Here is an 18,260-nt window from a genome sequence, read left to right on the forward strand (position 1 = left end):
GGATTGGAGTTGATCCATCACCTTAAAGGATTATATGATCTCCTGATTTCATTTACACATATCTGGAGTTGAGCCCCCCTTCTTATTGGATGATGTGGTCCTTGGACACCATTTCCATACACACTGGAATTGATCTGTCATCTTTTGGCATCCTGATACCATTTACACTATCACAGGGTTGAGCCATCACCTTATAGGATAACATGGTTTCCTAATACCATTTATATAAACACTAAAGTTGAGTCATCAAAATTGCAGTTTGCCCTTCCAACTGGGAGACCCCATCCTACCTTCATGTAAATGTTAGTACCCTGCAAAATTTATTCCATGCAACAGACATCCTTTTGATACTGAGTGTCAGTTTCTGGATCAACAGATCAGAAGTGATCCCTGCATTATACCCAGAAATTGGTGTAGGCTATAATCCCCAATTCTTAGGTGTGAAGTGAAAATGGTATGATCATCATCCTAAAATCATGGGACTGTCAATATCTGTTGATAAGGTTTTGGATATAGTTGACCAAGTATGGCCTATTACATGTTTAAAAACAGCTGCTATGTATTTACCATGAGTATTCTCCACATATGTAACATCAGTCAGCTCATTCATCAAAACCTCCTTTAATTTCAAATCTAACCTTAATCAACTTAATCATAAAGCCTTAATGGTCAGTTACGATGTCATATCCCTCTTTACAGAAGTCCCAACCATTGAAGCCTGCAAGATAGCCTAATAACTCTATATCCAAGACCCTAACTCATCAATAGACTTTCCCAGCAACCAATTAGCAACCCTCATAGAATTCACGACGATGAAGACAAACTTCATGTTCAACAACTACAACTATACACAAACAAATGGCCTAAGCATGGGCAATCCAGTATCTCCAGTTCTAGCCAATATTTTTATGGCACAAGTTGAAACACAAGCAGTTAACACAGCATGACACCCACCACTGTATTGGTACAGATATATAGATGACACGATTGCAGGATTCACATCTACAGAACACACACTTAATTTTTTCAATCACATTAACTCTATACTTCCCAACATTAACTTCACATGTGAAGAGGAAGAAAGCAATCAAATATCATTTCTTAACCTCAAAATTACAAGAACCAATACACAATTTAAAACAGAAATCCACCGAAAATTCATCCATACTGGACTATACATTCCTTTGGACTCAGCACACAAAACGAAACAAAAAACTCAACATACTAAGAAACCAAATAAACACAGCCATAAAACTATGCTCACCAGATAAAATTAACGATGAATCAGACAAAATAAAACTGTACTTCATCAACATCAGTAAGTTTCCTCCACAAATCGTAGAAAACATTATACGCACACACCTAGACAAAAAGCAAAATCAACTAATAAAAGTAAATATACTCCACAATCAAAAAAACCATGAAACCATATTCGGCTGCATACCATATATTCCTGACATTAGCAGAAAATTAACCAACATTTGGCAAAAACTAGTAACTAAATATAATGTCCCAGTTAATACTAAATTTATTAAAAAAACCAGGCATGAAACTAAGGTCTATATTAGGTAAAAACTACACTGACAAACACAACACCAACATTATTTATAAAATACAATGTAATAACTGCTACGACTTGGAGAAACAAGTAGAAAAATAGAAACCAGATTTAACGAACACAAAAAGTCACCATCTCATGTTTTCGAACACAGCAAATCAAATAAACACAACATAACCATAGAAAACATCCAAATATTAAATAAAGAAACAAACATAAACAAATGCAAAATTAAAGAAGCCTTACTTATAGAGAAACTCAAGCCCAAAATAAACCAATCCAAAGGAACACCTTTACACCTATATTAATAAATATATCCAACATCTAAGCACGCCCTCTACATTCCTACACTCAATTACACAACTGCCTTCAAATATGTGGTCAACTACTGTGAACCTGATGATGACCGAAGAAGGTCAAAATGTTGTTCCCTCCTCTATTATTGCCTTCTATACCCATACCAGCCATTTTTAAATATATAATTTTCTCTAAGTATGTTTTCTTGTCATCATGAAGTATGTTCTAATGTGCCCTAACTATTCTACATCTCTAAATTTACCCTCTCTTTGTCTAACACATTACACATATTGATGAAGAGAATATCTGGCTCAGAAGTGGCATGCTTTTCACTCTTTTGATCTCCAGATCTCATTACCAGGAGAATTTTTTGGATACTTTTTGGAGTACTTCTTTCATTCCTGCACCAGTCCTTCTTCCTCAATGTGGGATTCAAGCTAATCTTATAAGGGGAGGTATCTTTCCAGAAGTTGTAATTTTTCTCCACTGAAAATGTATTTGGAATAGGTTCTTACCTCATCTTACCCTTTCTGCCCTTTTTTCCCCCATTTCTCTGGTGCTCATATCTTCTGCCAAATTTTGAAGTGAAAATTTGGTAGAGGAGAGTAGAGGAAATCACATGCATTATGTGAGCATATAATACTACTATTGGTAAAGAGATGATGCATGATGACTTACATGAGAGACATGTTAAGAATGGTAATTTCAATAGCAAGGAAATGAAAGGGGTGTGGCATGCATAAAGAAAATTTGCATATAATAGGCAGCACTGAATGAGAATAGCTAATCTTGTGAGAAGGTAAGTAGCTTTCAGAAATATATTTTCAGTATAAGAAAATTATAACGTTTAATAATTTTCTTTACTGTAAAGAAGTTGTATAGTTAGATATTTTTCTTTATCCTAGCTTTAAGAAGTCTTGATATCACTCACAATTTCCTGACTGAGCTTCCTGAGGAGCTTGGTATTTTACTGCACCTTGAGCAGTTGTATGTACATCACAACCATTTAGTTTGTCTCCCATTGTTCAGAGGCTCTACTGTTTTAAAGGTATATGTGTATAATGTTTATATTTAGGGCATGAATGATAATGGTTTTATAGCATTAATACATAATTTCTAATGAAGAGAGAGCATCAATGCATCAATGATTTTCAAACATTTTTAAAAAGCATAAAACTCTGAATAATAGAATAGAGATTAGTTAAATAAACAGTTGAGTTATACAAACCATTTTGTTTTGTGTCTTACCGGGTTGTATTTTTTGGGTGTAACACAACAAGAATCTAAACAACTATTTGTATATGAAAAATTCACTTTGTCTAATGTTTTCAGATGTGGTAACAACATTGATGTTTCCTATCACCATTGTTTTTGTTAAACTGTTTCTAACTATGTTAACTATAAATTTGAATCCACTAAGTGTATCTTTATTTAATTTGGCTAGCTTTTAGTAAATGTTACAACTATGTTATAAACAAAAACTTGATTTATAATTAATTATTCTTATTAAAGATTTCTTTTTGGAGTTATGGGGCCTAAATTTTCTGAGTTAGTCAGAATGCAAGGTGATTTTCCTGTTAACTCTTTCAGAATGGCATTGTTTTGTGTGCATGTCAAAAATTTTAGTGAGTTGTGTTAAAAACTTAATTAAACTACTTTCTTATCCTGGTATATAAATAAACTTGGTATAAAAACGTTACTAATAATCCATCTTTGAACGTAATATAGTTTAAAGTTCTTAATTTTATAAGATAATATTAAAAAAAAAAAAACCTGCCTTTTCCCTGGTGGAGAAATGGGGTATATTTTCTCTAGGCATCCTCTCTTCTCTGATTTATTTATCACCCATCGAAGAAGTATGAAAAATAATGTAAGTTATTCATTATAATGTTGTTATTACTCAGATAAAGCATAATATTTATAGCCTTCAGTCTTATTTCTTTACAGAGCCATGTAATTGAAAATCAGACCCTGCTTGTTATGTCCACCTGTCACATCTTCTCTTTCAGAAATTGCCAGGAGTTCACTTTTATTTGTAACACTGTATTGTTTACTATCAATATAAATCCAAGGTTCTAACCTATCAAATGACATATTATATTACATTTTTTTAAACAGAGAACTATCTGTTTTGTTTTCAGTTCAGACTTTATTCCATTCCCAAAAGAACACATCAACAAGTTTAGCCTAGTTGTCTGCTTTTTGCACTTTATTATTCTGAATTTTTTTGTGCATTATTTAATTAAGTAAAATATTACTTAGCACAGTATTCTCATTAGTATAAAAATATAGGGTTAAGTGTTACTGACAGTTGACAACAAAGAAAATTCCGGTACAGTCATGTGAAAAAGTTAGGACACCCTATGAAAGCCTGTGTATTTTTGTAACATTTTTGGATATATAGATATTTAATCTCAATTTTAACAATACTGAAAGATTATAGGAATATAACTAAACAATTAAAACTGAAGAAAAGACTTTTCAAGATCTTCTGTAAATGTAATTCTACAAAAATGCATATTCTAACCGAGGAAAAAGTTAGGTCACCCCCACATTTATTCCCACTTAAAATGGCTCAACTCACACACAAGTGTGTCACACCAGGTGCACATGATTAGAAGATCGTTACTCAGCATTTTGAATGAGGCTTGCCCTATTTAAACCTTAGACATTTAGTTTGGTGTGCTCCTGACTGTTGAAGTGAGAGTAAGCACCATGGTGAGAGCAAAAGAGCTGTTTGAGGCCTTCAGAAAGAAAATTGTAGCAGCTTATGAGTCTGGTAATGGATTTCAAAAGATCCCAAAAGATTTTGAAATCAGCCATTTCACTGTCTGGAAAATACTCAACAAGTGGAGGGCTTTCAAAACAACTGCCAACATGCCCAGGTCTTGTCGTCCAAGCAAGTTCACCCCAAAAGCAGACTGCAAGATGCTAAAAGAGGTCTCCAAACACCCTAGCATGTCATCACAGGACCTACAACAGGCTCTGGCTACTGTTGATGTGAAAGTGCACCCCTCTACAATCAGAAAGAGACTGCACAAGTTTAACTTGCATGGGAGGTGTGCAAGATGGAAACCTTTGCTCTCTAAGAGAAACATCAAGGTCAGACTTAAGTTTGCCAGAGAAAATGTAGACAAAGACCAGGACTTCTGGAATTATGTTCTTTGGTCAGATGAGTCCAAAATTGAATTATTTGGACACCAGAACAGAGGACATGTTTGGCATAAACCAAATACAGCATTCCAGAAAAGAACCTCATACCAACTGTGAAGCATGGAGGTGGAAGTGTCATGGTTTGGGGCTGCTTTGCTGCAGCAGAACCTGGACAGCTTACAATCATAGAATCCATCATGAATTCTACTGTGTATAAGAGGTTGCTTGAGGATCACGTGAGACCATCTGTAAGAAAATTAAAGCTTAAGTGGAACTGTACCCTGAAACACGACAATGACCGAAAACATACCAGTAAATCCACCAAGGACTGGTTGAAAACTAAGAAATGGAGAGTCCTGGAATGGCCGAGTCAAAGCCCAGATCTTAATCCCATTGAGATGCTGTGGGGTTACTTGAAACGGGCTGTACATGCAAGAAACCCCTCAAACAAATCACAACTGAAAGAATTCTGCATTGAGGAGTGAGGGCAAACTTTCTTCAGACCAATGTCAGAGACTGGTAGATGGCTACAAGGAGTGTCTCACTGAAGTTATTTCAGCTAAAAGGGGTAACATTAGCTATTAGGGATTAGGGTTTCCTAACTTTTTCCTCAGTTAGAATATGCATTTTTGTAGAATTACATTTACAGAAGAGCTTGAAAAGTCTTTTCTTCAGTTTTAATTGTTTAGTTATATTCCTATAATATCTCAGTCTTGTTAATATTTAGATTAAATATCTATATATCCAAAAATGTTACAAAAATACACAGGCTTTCATAGAGTGTCCTAACTTTTGCACATGACTGTAAGTATCTTATTGGTTGTTTTATGTAATTACATTTTATTATTTTAAAAGTAACAAAAATGTAAAAATTAGGAACTTTTTAGGTGAGATAAGGTTAGAGTAGATAAAGTAAATATTAATAACAAAATTGTTTTGGAAAGTATCTTTGTGAGCAGGTATTATGTAATTCATTAGGGTAACATAAGCTTCATATTTTACAATTTATTTACAAATCATATGATTGGAATATTAATTTATACACAGTTCAAATGGCAATAAAACAATAAAATTTAAATATAAACATGTGTAGCCCATAATGAATTTAAAGCATTTAGGATAATCAAATGTAGTTTCCTCTTATACAGGGTGGCCCATAAGTCCCTACCCATCTTTCTCTAAATTTGCCAGTTATTGTATCTATGGTGTCACCAGTATTCTTGCACTCATGTACCCATGTACTTGTCACAATACACTCTTAAAGTGTAAATGGGCTTACATCGGCCATATTTCTCCGGAAAAAAAGAAGCAAATTTATAATACATGCATAATTGAATATAACATAATAACATATGGATGGGTAGGGACTTATGGGCCACCCTGCAGTTTGAAGTAATTCTAAAAAGAAAGAAAGGTGCACATAGATTATAATGTTTTTATAAAGTTCATTACTTCTTAACTGTAGAAAATGTCTTGTCATGGTTGATTACTTTTTAATATATTTGTATTGATGATAATCTTTAGACATAGTTAATCACTACTTCACACATACACACAGAAGCTCATGTTGGACATAGTTTATTACTCCTCATCATTCCTTTCTTAGAATATTGTGTTTATTCATAGTTCATTGCTCCTTTCAGTATACAAGTAATGGTTGATGCTTAGAATACCTTACTTATTCTTTAACATCTACACTTAGATGTTAATCTTTAATTCAGTTCATTACTGATTGACATATAACACACAAAATATTTTGATCATAATTCCTTATTCCTTAATATGTACATTCAGTAGTTAATGCTTTGATCTAGTTCTTTTCTCTGTAGCATGTATACCTAGACATTTGTGTTTGGTTCAGTTTACTTTTAATGTATACACAAAGGAGATAATAATTTATTGATATTATTTATTCCTTTTTAACTTGCAACACTTTGATGATGATATATAGACTTTACATTCTTTACTCTGCAACATGTGTACTTAATGATTAATGTTTGTTATAGTTCTTTGCCTTTTTCTATGTACACAGGAAAGTTTATGTTCAGTTCTAGTACTTTACTCCTTAATATGTAAACATGAAAGATAATGTTTAATTCTTATCCATTACTCTATAACATTCCACACATTCACAATAATATTTGCACATAGTGTTATTTCTTAACATGTCCACATAGCTCTTAATGAATATATTTGGCTCATAAATTCTTCACATACTGTTTAATGATAAATGCTAGACATAATTTATTCGATACCATGTCACATATAGTCAGTGTTTAGATGAGACTACATATTCTTTAACATGTACTCATAGTAGTTAATGTTTAATCTTCTTTCCTTACTCTTTAACTCGTATGTATAAAAGATTTTGTTCAGACAGTTCTGGACCTATTGAATTTGGATAAGTTTCATAACTGCTCATATTCTGAGGGCACTGCACATTATCATAGGGTGTCTTCTTAATGTGACTAAATAATGGCCATGGATTTGTTCCTCTCACCCACTAATTTTCCATTGTTCATTCTCCTTTTCTTGCCTTACCACACCCCTCATTGCTAACCTTTATGGTCATTTCTCAGCTCTGGCTGTCTAGACCTTCAGTATGGACTGGTTCTTCTTTTTTTTTTCTTTTTACTAAACATGTACCCCTATTTCAGTTCAGTACTTTGTTTTGGGACAGCTCTTGTGATGTTCTTTTGATGACTTCTCACAAGTTACTCCAACCTTGTTTCTATTACTCCATCTCTCCTAGTCTCAGTCCTGACTTCTTACTAACTTTCAGCCTGTTGTGATCCACTCTCAAACTTTTCTCTTACTTTGGAAGGTGATATTTCTGCATTTTTGTATGTGAAATTTGTCCAATCTACCTGATCACAGCTGTCTCTTTCTTCCATTCTTGTCACCCTTCTAACACTCATGGGCTAAGATATTGGGCATACTTATCACCTTGGTCTCAATTTCACCTTTCTTCTTAACGTTATTGTATTGTAACATGTTCCTTCGCTTTCATGGAATGGATTTTTTTGTCTCTTTTGTGTTTTTCATTGGAATTTCCTCCACTTTCCTGTTGTCACAAAATAATTTTTCTCTGGCTCTTTTCTATTTTCCTTCTTGCCTGACTCATCCACCACCCCCTTTTTCTTCTTGCCTGATTAGTTATCACTGTGTTTTTCCATTACTATTATCTAGGTCCCTATTGAACCTATAGCAGATGTTTCTGCTCTCTTCCTAAACACATTGGTCATTTTCTACTTGCTGTTAATTACCGTTGTTCTTGTACCTTTGCCCCAGTCTCTTTTCAATTTTTCATTGCTGCATTTTCCTTGTAGCTAGTGTTGCTTCACAAGGTATACTTGCTCAAAATTCTGTATTGGGCCAGGATAATGGAAAGTGTTCAGATCATCTGCCTTGGTTCATTCAGCACCCACTGTAAGATAGAGTTTTTCTGCAAGATCACCAGAGTTATACTCATGGAATTTATAAGTCGTTTTCCAATCTCATCCAGACTGTATCAATTCCACAGACTATTATAGAAATAGCCAGCACCAGAGTTTTGCATCTGTCTACTTCTCTGGCTAGCACTTGTTGGCTTTTAAAAATGAGGTTTTATATTAAAAGTATTTCTGAACTGAAAGACTGATGGGATCTGGGCACATTCTCCATGTCTCCTCTATGTGAATACCCCCCTCAGTGACTGCAACATGAAAGTTGATGCTGGCAAGTGTGACAGGAGTGTAGTGAAGACCATCCCAACCATAGCTGTATACATCATAATCTCCAAAAGGGTTTCAGACATATAATTCACTGTTTCCTATTCTCCTTTACTTGCTCCTGCAAAGACTACCACATCAGATATGCTTGCAAAATAATTTGTAGTGCTTATATCTAAGTGTGATGAATTGGTCATTAATCCTACTCTTGCAGCTAGCAAAAGGCTGATAAAGTCTGATGGCTGACTTGTGGTTTCATAAGTATCCTTATTTATTGTAACTGCTGCAGTGCTCTCCTTCTATTTGTGGTGTATGATCTTGGTGTCTGATGGCTGAGAAGCTATGCATAGATAATTTCCATATGTTCCCTTCTGCTACATTGGTATTGATCTGTAGAGACTAATAGTTGAAGAGGTGAGCACACATGGTACAGTATGAATGTATCTCAACCTTACATTTTGGCTATCCAGTGGCTTGTGTACAAGCTCTGAGATGGTGATATATCTGTTTTGCTTCTTCTTCTGACACCTTTCAAGCTACTTAACTCTTCCTATCTTATACTTGGCAAAAGAGTATATACTGGCTGAGACATAATGTGGTACACCACAGATGTGCTCCGATAGAGCCCCTTTTGGTATTCTTGAATGGAGGTTCATCTAGGTAATTTCTACACCTATTCCTCCACCATCTCAACATGGGATTTTAGCTAATTGTATGTTTGGAGGTGTGAGGCATTGTACCTGAAATTAACATTTTCTTTAACTGAAAATGTATTTCCAATACAGTAAGTTACCTCTTCTCACAAATATTACTATTCATGTTCTGTCTTGCCCTCCATATGCAGGATATATTTTTACATGCCACAAGATTTGAGCTTCCATGTACTCCACAATCAATGTGGTTCAACATGTAAATCATCATTTGACAACCCTCTACTTCCATACATCTTCCCACCTCCTTTCACACTTACCTGGTTCACTTTTATTGGCTGCCTCTTCAAAGATAAGAAATATCCTGCCCAAATGTAGAGAGAGCATTTGTGCAAGGAGATGTGCTGTACTCCTTTTGGTAGAAGATTTTGCTACCTGATACATCATCACACAGTAATACAAGTTCACATAACTTTTAGGTGGAAGTTTTACAAGGTTGATGGCTTGCAGGTCTTTCAAAGGTGCAATTTCAAAAGGAAAATAGCTAATCTGTGTAGGGAGATATCTATCTGAAATACATTTTCAAGTTAGAAAAATTTTTGTTGGTTATAATAATCCAACAGCATATGTAAGAGAAAATGTACCTATATTTTTGGAAAGACAGGATGTGATAGGAAGGTATGACACATGGATTTGACTTTCCAGTTTATATCTCAGTAAAGCAAGAAGATTAGAGGTTGTAAATTGTATTATGTCTTAGTAAGGTCTCTGTTATAAGTGTATACTTTAGGTTAAATTCAAAAGGTATTAATAATATCTAAAATGGGTAGTTTGAAGCAAAGAAATGTCACTTGAAACAGAAAAGTGAAGATTGAAAATGTGTTTAAACATATCGTTTTTATATTAAGAATTTAAAACTTCTACAACATTACCCTTTGAATAATAAACCAAGTTTTGACTTCAAGGTTATTGATATGTAGGTAATTAAGTTGTCTTAATGAGCTTTCAAATATAACTATATTAAAAGTTGTAACAAATGCACTTTGACCCATTTGTACCTGTAGGATTAAATAATTAATGTATCACTCCATCTTACTAGGCATACATTTATATGTATCAGTATAAGGTATGAAATAACCAATAAAAGTAAAAATGAATACCTTTTTGAACATTAACTATTTTTGTACAATTTAAAACAAACATGTTTTAAACATAGGAAAATTAAAATCAGCTGGGAGATGTTTCATTTGAGATAATTTAAAAATATCGTCTAGATGATTTGTGCTTATGATGTATTATTCAATGGCTTATATTAAAATGGTATAAAAATAAAGATTAACATCTCTTGTTATTATATAATAAATTTCATATAAGATGAACTCCAGATTTAGAATCTATATATTTGAAAGAAGAATTTTGATCTTTTGTTTGGACACAGGAGATGATTTGATATTTTTCTTAAAAGAGGTCAAAGAGCTGTTTTTTCTTATTGTACTTGTACCTTAGGTCTATATGCAGAATGCTTGAAAGGAGGGTTCTAATTTGTGTTATGACAATCTCAGGGCATGCTTTCTAAACAATTTGTAAAAAAATAGGGGCTATGATATTAAATTTTAGACTAATTTTACATGAAATGTAGCATAAACAATTGCATGACTTTGCATAAAATCTACAAATATTCAAAACATTAAATATCATAACTTGTTGTGCTATAACTATGGAAACATAATGTTTTTACATCACAAAAATAGGGGGTTCAGCTGAACCCTCTAAAACCTTACTGCTTATGCATGTACTTCATGATCTAACTTCTGGTTGCCTTTATTACAAAAGGAATTGAATAAGAAAATGATACAAGGCCTGATATAAATTCTTAGAGCTTTCCAGGAAAGATTGCTCTGTGTACACAAACCTGAGGGTTGCTTCAAATGGTAAATGCCTGGAAGTAAACCTAAAGGTTTACTTAAACTTTTGCTTCCTGGCTACCATTCATAGTTAGGTTAGTTGAAGTTATACTTTTCAACCAATTACATTGATTTCTTAGTTGCATTCTTCATTCCCATTCTTCAGATGATTAGACGCAACCAATTTTTTTGTTTCAAACTTTTCATGGGAGAGCTGGAAAGAGTTTTAATTATGAAATTAATGCAGCTTAAGTGCTTCAGGGACAAGTAAAATTTTATCTCTTGTTACAGGAGGCATAAGTAATTTTGTTTTGGTAACTTGAAACTATTATGTCAAGATCAAGATTAAATTACATAAGATTTATCAAAGACACATATTAAGTTGAATAAAACATTTAAAAAAATTGATAAATCTTATTTTTTATTTAATTTTTGGTAAATAATTTTAATATTAATTTCTGCAGATGTAGAAACTTTACCAGTATGTAGATAAGATGTCAAGTGTACTTCAAATTCATATTTTGTAAATTTCGAATTATTTGTTCTATGTCTCTCCTTAACCTTTTTTTTTCAACTGATTGCTAATTTGTTGCTTGTTTTCAAAATCGTTATTGGTAGACCTTAACTTTTTTTTTTTTACCTATAATATAACTGTATATTCTCTATTCTTAAAGTTTATATTTACAATACAATAGTTCTTTGTAAGTATATGGCATTTCTTTGTGCAGGAAGTGCAGGCAGGGAATAATAGGATTTCTGAAATCTCACCAGAATTGTTGGAAACACTGATGACTGTGAAAGTTTTAGATCTTCGAGACAATAAAATTTCTGTCATACCTGATCAAATAACTATGCTGCGAGGTCTTGAGCATTTAAACCTAACTAACAATAACCTGTCCAGGTATATTTCATTCATTTAGTTTGTTTGCCTTTTGTGGGTACAGTAGTAGACTTAGTCCAGCATATAATGGTTAAAGTATTTTAAATTAAATGTTTCAGCTTTATTAGGAGTGACATGTCTGAAAGGTATTTTTTTTATTTTATTATGTTAATTTTCTTTACATCTTAAACCTTTGAGAAAAATTTGACACACGTTGTCAGTAGTGTTGAATTAAAATTAATTTTGCTTATAGTTGCCAATCGTACCATATAAATTTTGGTTTTGAAAAGACATTTAAAAAGAATTGTACATATATGTAAACTTTTAAGTCTCAGCAATTTTTTTTTATGATCTGTCATGGTAGTTTTGTCATAACTGTACTGTACAAAATATTTTAGTCAGATACACATGATAATTAAATATCAAATTAGATTAAAAGGAGGAAGTTTAAAAATAAAAATTGCTGAATGTTTTTAGCAGAACAGACTTAAGTCTTTAAGTTTGTTATCTGTTTATAAATTGCAACAAAACTACACAAATTAAAACATGATTTACAAACCTACAGCATTCTGGATATATATCTGACTCATTTACTGCATGATGTTGTGGAAAATAAGATTGACAATGTACTACTTGTGGTGGTCTGGTGTGACCTGGTGATTAGGGTGCTACTCTAGTAAACTGTTGTTTATGGAACGAAATTGAAGCCAAACATTCTTACCTTTCTAGACATGGTGATGTCTTAACAGTCAGTCCCACTATTCTTGGCAAAATAATTCCTCAAGAGTTGGTTTGTTGCTGCCAACCAGTTATGCTCCTTTTAAATGGCTGTTGAAAATTAGGAAGGGCAGCAAATAGTTAGAGTAGATTTGCCATAAACAGTACAATCTAACAAAAACTAAATACACATGGAAACATATGTCTAGACCTAAATATATTTGAAAAACAATTGAAATCTTTAGTTTATAATATAGAAGAAATAGATTAATTTACTGGTATTACCAGTTTGTTCTGTTAAAAGACATGTAGCTTTTTATTATGAAACTTCCTACTTTTATTCTGTTCTATGTTTAGAATACAGAGGGTTGAGTGTGTTATATAAACTTATGGTGGGATGGAATGTGTCAAAACTATATGTATGCATTGCTTGGCATTTTGTAGGTATTATGATGCCATCAAAAATGAATGACGTTTGGAAAAGGCATTTAATAGCTGTTTCTTATGAAAGGTATTCATAGACTTAGATATTTTCAACTTAAGATATTAGAAATTAAAATATGAGGATACCCTTTATACTTAATTCCATTGGAAAAGAAAGTGGACAAACTTGTGGCACCATGACTATCTTGAGAAAGACCTGAACAAGTAGTACTCTAGCCATGATAAGTAAAGTGCTGTATCTTTTAACAGGTGAGAACCTCAAACACAGAGATCAGTAGAAAAAGCCATTTACATATGTCAGATAACAGTGTAAACATAATCAAGAATAATTTATATTTGTAAACAAGGCTAAAAGGGTATGAATGGACAAAGATAAGGCTTTCACTCACATCATCCTTTTAACTATTGCATACCTCAAGAAACTGGGGAATGATATGGATATTCATGGTATATGTCACAAAGACATTAAGGACTTGTTGCCAAGTGCAGAATAAGTATGGATTCCTGTGTGATTAGACTGTTGAAACAAGCACTGGTGGAAAACCTTTGTTCTGGTACAATGGACAGAGTGTGGGAAAACTCAGGGATGAATAGTATACTTTGGATGTGACAGGTTTATAATAGAACCTATTATAATGGAAACTACCCTGCAGAACTATTGTCAACGTGCATGGTCACATAGATTACAATGATGTTGCGATGCTGCAAAAGCATTTCAGTATAACATAATTAACCTTTATATATGAAGCTTCATAACTAAAAATTTCTGAAAGGTGGGTATCAGACATCTATGTATATATGTATGAGCATCATTTACTACAACATACCCGAAAATACTTATTCCTTGTATATTTAAAGAAACTTGTATATGTAAAATTACCTTGAACAGTCAAATAAAGCTTTACGAATTTCTTACAAACAAGGAGTATATTTTGAGTGTATATATACATACATATGTACATAGAAAAATGAAAACATGCTTTCTAATTTGATTAACATTTATTTTGTATTACATTGCTAGTTTACCCATTGCTTTGGGAATTATGTCACATCTGAAGTTTCTGTCAGTAGAAGGCAACCCAATGAAAAGCATTAGAAGAGATGTAATTCAGGTGAGCAAAAACTTCTAAAAATGTATTGGCAATGCCTCAAGATGTCTTAAACATTTCTGTGATGAATTAACCCTATTGCCATAGATCTCCTCTACTACATGACACAAGTTTTTTTAGTTTCTTACATTCAAAATTTTATGACACTACTTTTTGTTTATGTTATACCAATTAGAATAGCATAAACTCTTAGCTAATAATCTACATTTGAATTTAAGTTCTTAATTCTTCAAGGCAATATTTAAAAAAATCCTGAATTGCCCCCAGAGTGACACACATGACACATTTGCTTTTAACATGTCATCTTATCTACCTATTTTATCCACTACCCATCAAAGAAGTATGAAATTAAATTTAAATTACTATTTATGAAATCATCATTACTTGTACAAACCATATTTTCTATTGTCTTCAATTTTGTTTGATTACAGAACTATCAAGTAGAAAATCAGATCTCTCTTGCCACACCTCTCTCATAATTCATTAGTAGTGCATATAAGAGGTTTTAAGGATTATTCAAAGGAAATTTGAAATTTTTGGGATGGGGAAAACTATTTTTAATTTAAGCATCAAAATTACGTTGCAAATGGACTATTCAAGACAAACACTCTATATTTCAGACAAATCTTTATTTTATTAAAAATATTTTACTACAAAGTATGATTTCTTTGTACATGAAAGACTTATTAACTGAAAGACTGACAAGTGAAGTTAAGATATATACAATATGTTGAAAGTTAGAAGTATTAAATCTAGAAAGGTTTTAAGTGAGTACAAAGAGGTAACGTAGTTGGTCAAATCAGCCAAGCCTGTATTGAGTTAAACCACTGTATCTTTATATATGTTTTATTTTGTTTAAAATTAAACTTTTTCATTTTTTGGACAAAATCACATCTCTTAAGTTTGTTTATTTGTTTCTTGAAATTTCACACAAAACTACACACGGGCTATCTCTGCTAGTCATTTCTAATTTAGCAGTGTAAGATGGGAAGGAAGATCAGATTAATCATCACAACCCACCACCAACTCTTTGGCTACTTTTTAACCAACAAACAGTGTGATTTACCATCACTTTATTATGTCCCCACAATTAAAAGGGAGAGCATGTTTGGTGTGACAAGGATTCAAACCCACAAACCTCAAATTAAGAGAGAACAGTAATAATTCCACATAAATAGAATAATTCAAAAAAGGAAACTTGTTTTTTTTTTTGTTTCATCTTGTAAATACAACTAGAATTTTTTTCATAATTGTTATTTTTAAATTAGATGATATATTTGATCTAGAAAGATTATGGATTAGAAAACAACTCAACTGGAACTGTTATTTATTTTAGAAACAGTGCCTTATTTTTTCCAGTACTATTCCAAAACATCATTCTATACATTAGTCGATAAATTTATCTTTTTCTCTAAAGTTGTTTAACTTTTATAATTAATTATATGTTAATAATTCTTAATGTAAAAACTGTAGAGTTTGTTGATAATCTTACTAAAGAAAGTTAATTGAAAAACCAAAATCCAAGTAAAAATAGTATTATGTTTTAGGTTTTCTCAATTTGGATGTACTCAAATTATTTTAGCTTGTTTTCAACCTCCTAAAATATCATGATGCTCAAAATGTGGTTTTAATATGCTTCTCTTTCCTTTGGTTAGATTTAAAGAAAGATTACTTTAAACTTTTCTCATAGTAATTGATATTTGTTTCTAATTATGTGAGGATTTAGGAACTATGACTCAGATGCAGTAGCTGTATGTCTACTTGTTTTTAACAGGGATTGCACTGTATTGAACAAAATCAGAAATAACTTAGTACTGTATTGAATATAATAATTTCTCATCATATTATTTTACTTGCTTCTAACTCTTTCTAAATACATGGGATATAGATGTTTATGACAAAGAGAATATTGAATCACTTATGTTAGAATGTATCTTGCTTAATGTTTTACTTCTGTTGAAGTTAAGAAGCTTGGAACACTATAACTACTTAAAACCTGGTTATATAGAATCAATAAAAGAAAAAAAAAGATTGTGTGAACAAGCATACAATTAAGTACACATTTTACTGAATTAGGTAGAATATATAATAGTTTTTATAACTTCCTGTAACTTTACTGAATCATCTTAAAATGCCTAAGGTTATTTAAATACTTAGGTATTAGATGCTGGGACTAAATTATTTTAAACCATGTATAAATAAAGCAAGCCATTTGTATATATCAGTATAATTAATACTTTGGATAGTTTGTTGTTTTTTTTAACTCTAATTGAACTTTGTTATTTGATTAATATATTGTTACAAAAGAATATCCTTATGAAAATCTTGATGTATAACAGCCAATGAAACTGTTAACTATAAGAGCAAACATCAAATTAAAAATAGAGAAATTTCATAATCAGCTGTTCCTTCCCCTTTTATGTATTGTAACAAATACGTGCATTTATAGTGTTATAAACATTTAATGATACATAGGAGGGATTAAAATTTTTTGTAAAGAAGATAAAAATACAGTACTATGCAAAAATGTTAGGATAAGGGCATATTTTGTCATTCTTTTCATTTTATGGATCTAATTCTTTTATGCCGTTAATAATATAAATTTCAACACTGAGATAGTGCTTCACTAATTCCTGTTGACAGTTGATTGTGCCAAGGTGAGAATATTATCATTCTTCAGAATTTCCAAATATTTGTACCAAGGTAATGTCATAAGTGTTATTTAGAATTTCTGTATACTTGTAACAAGGAAATATCATAAGGCTTTCTGCTTGAATGAACATACTGATCAAATTTAGGGTCTGAATTAGCTTTTGTGGTACTTCATGCAGTGTCTTAACTGTATAGAAATAAACTAGCAAGGAGATAGCATTGGGTACCAGCATATGCTAGAAGAAATCAATTTAATAGCACAAATAAATCTTGATAAAAACAGTATTTAACATTTATATATTAAGTTTAGTTGTCATGTCATGGTCCAAAATGCATAAAAAAATTGGCAGTAGAGAAGACAGTTTGAATAAAAGCTTCACATGATACTAGTTGGACCCTCCAACAGATTGCTGCTGACTTGAAATGCTCTCCAAACACTGTCAAATACACCCTAGGTCATGAGACTGATAGAGGTAAATTTTAAAAATAAGAAAAGAAGAAGCAGAACATCTAAACTTAATGATACTGATGTGAAGTGTCTTCACTTTTGCAGCTTTCAGGACAGAAGAAAGACCATGTACCAAATGATAGAAAAGTAATTTAATCTTGACATGAAAATCATTGTGCTAAACTAGTTTAAAAAGGACTAGATATATTCATGGACAAATCTTGTTTTTAACTTATCAAAAATAATTTACTAAAAATGTGTTGTTGTTTTTTGGCAAAAAAGTCTTATAATGCATTCTGAAAGTATGCCAAACTATATTAAAATTTAGTTGTATCAGAACCATGATGAGCACAGAGTGGTTACATGATCAGTTAATTCAACCAACTCCATGTAGATAGGATTAAAGAAATCCTTTTTCATACTGTATTCTAAAAATTAACATTTTACAAATAAATGTTTGTTATTTTTACCTTTGTGAAAAACTTTGAACAAAAATTGTTGTGCATACTTAATATTTTTATGGATTTATTCTATTTTCTGCAAAAATGTTGATATATTTGATAAAAATATCAGTAGTCAATATGTATAAATTTTTTATAGTTTTTAGAGCTATACTTGGCCTGGTGGTTAAGATGCTTGACTCGCAATCTGCTGAAAATATTTCAACCTTTCAACCAAAGAAACTTTATAATGTGATTATTTATTTCACTATTTTCTGTTAAAGAATAATCAAGAGTT

The 18,260-nt window shown here is 32.0% G+C and overlaps 1 protein-coding gene across 7 annotated transcripts in view; it reads left to right on the plus strand.

Annotated features, from left to right (window-relative positions):
• LOC143244877 (leucine-rich repeat-containing protein 40-like) overlaps positions 1-18,260 on the plus strand; it is a 129,921-nt gene that overhangs the window by 50,800 nt on the left and 60,861 nt on the right. For 6 of the 7 annotated variants that reach the window (XM_076490320.1, XM_076490319.1, XM_076490321.1 and 3 more), the window contains exons 6-8: positions 2,761-2,903; positions 12,001-12,173; positions 14,335-14,425. In XM_076490320.1, the coding sequence (XP_076346435.1) occupies positions 2,761-2,903; positions 12,001-12,173; positions 14,335-14,425 (407 nt within the window). The remainder of the gene's footprint in view (positions 1-2,760; positions 2,904-12,000; positions 12,174-14,334; positions 14,426-18,260) is intronic. The other variant, XM_076490324.1, reaches the window with a different exon arrangement.

This window comes from Tachypleus tridentatus, chromosome 2, assembly GCF_004210375.1.
Source record: "Tachypleus tridentatus isolate NWPU-2018 chromosome 2, ASM421037v1, whole genome shotgun sequence".
NCBI lineage: Eukaryota > Metazoa > Arthropoda > Merostomata > Xiphosura > Limulidae > Tachypleus > Tachypleus tridentatus.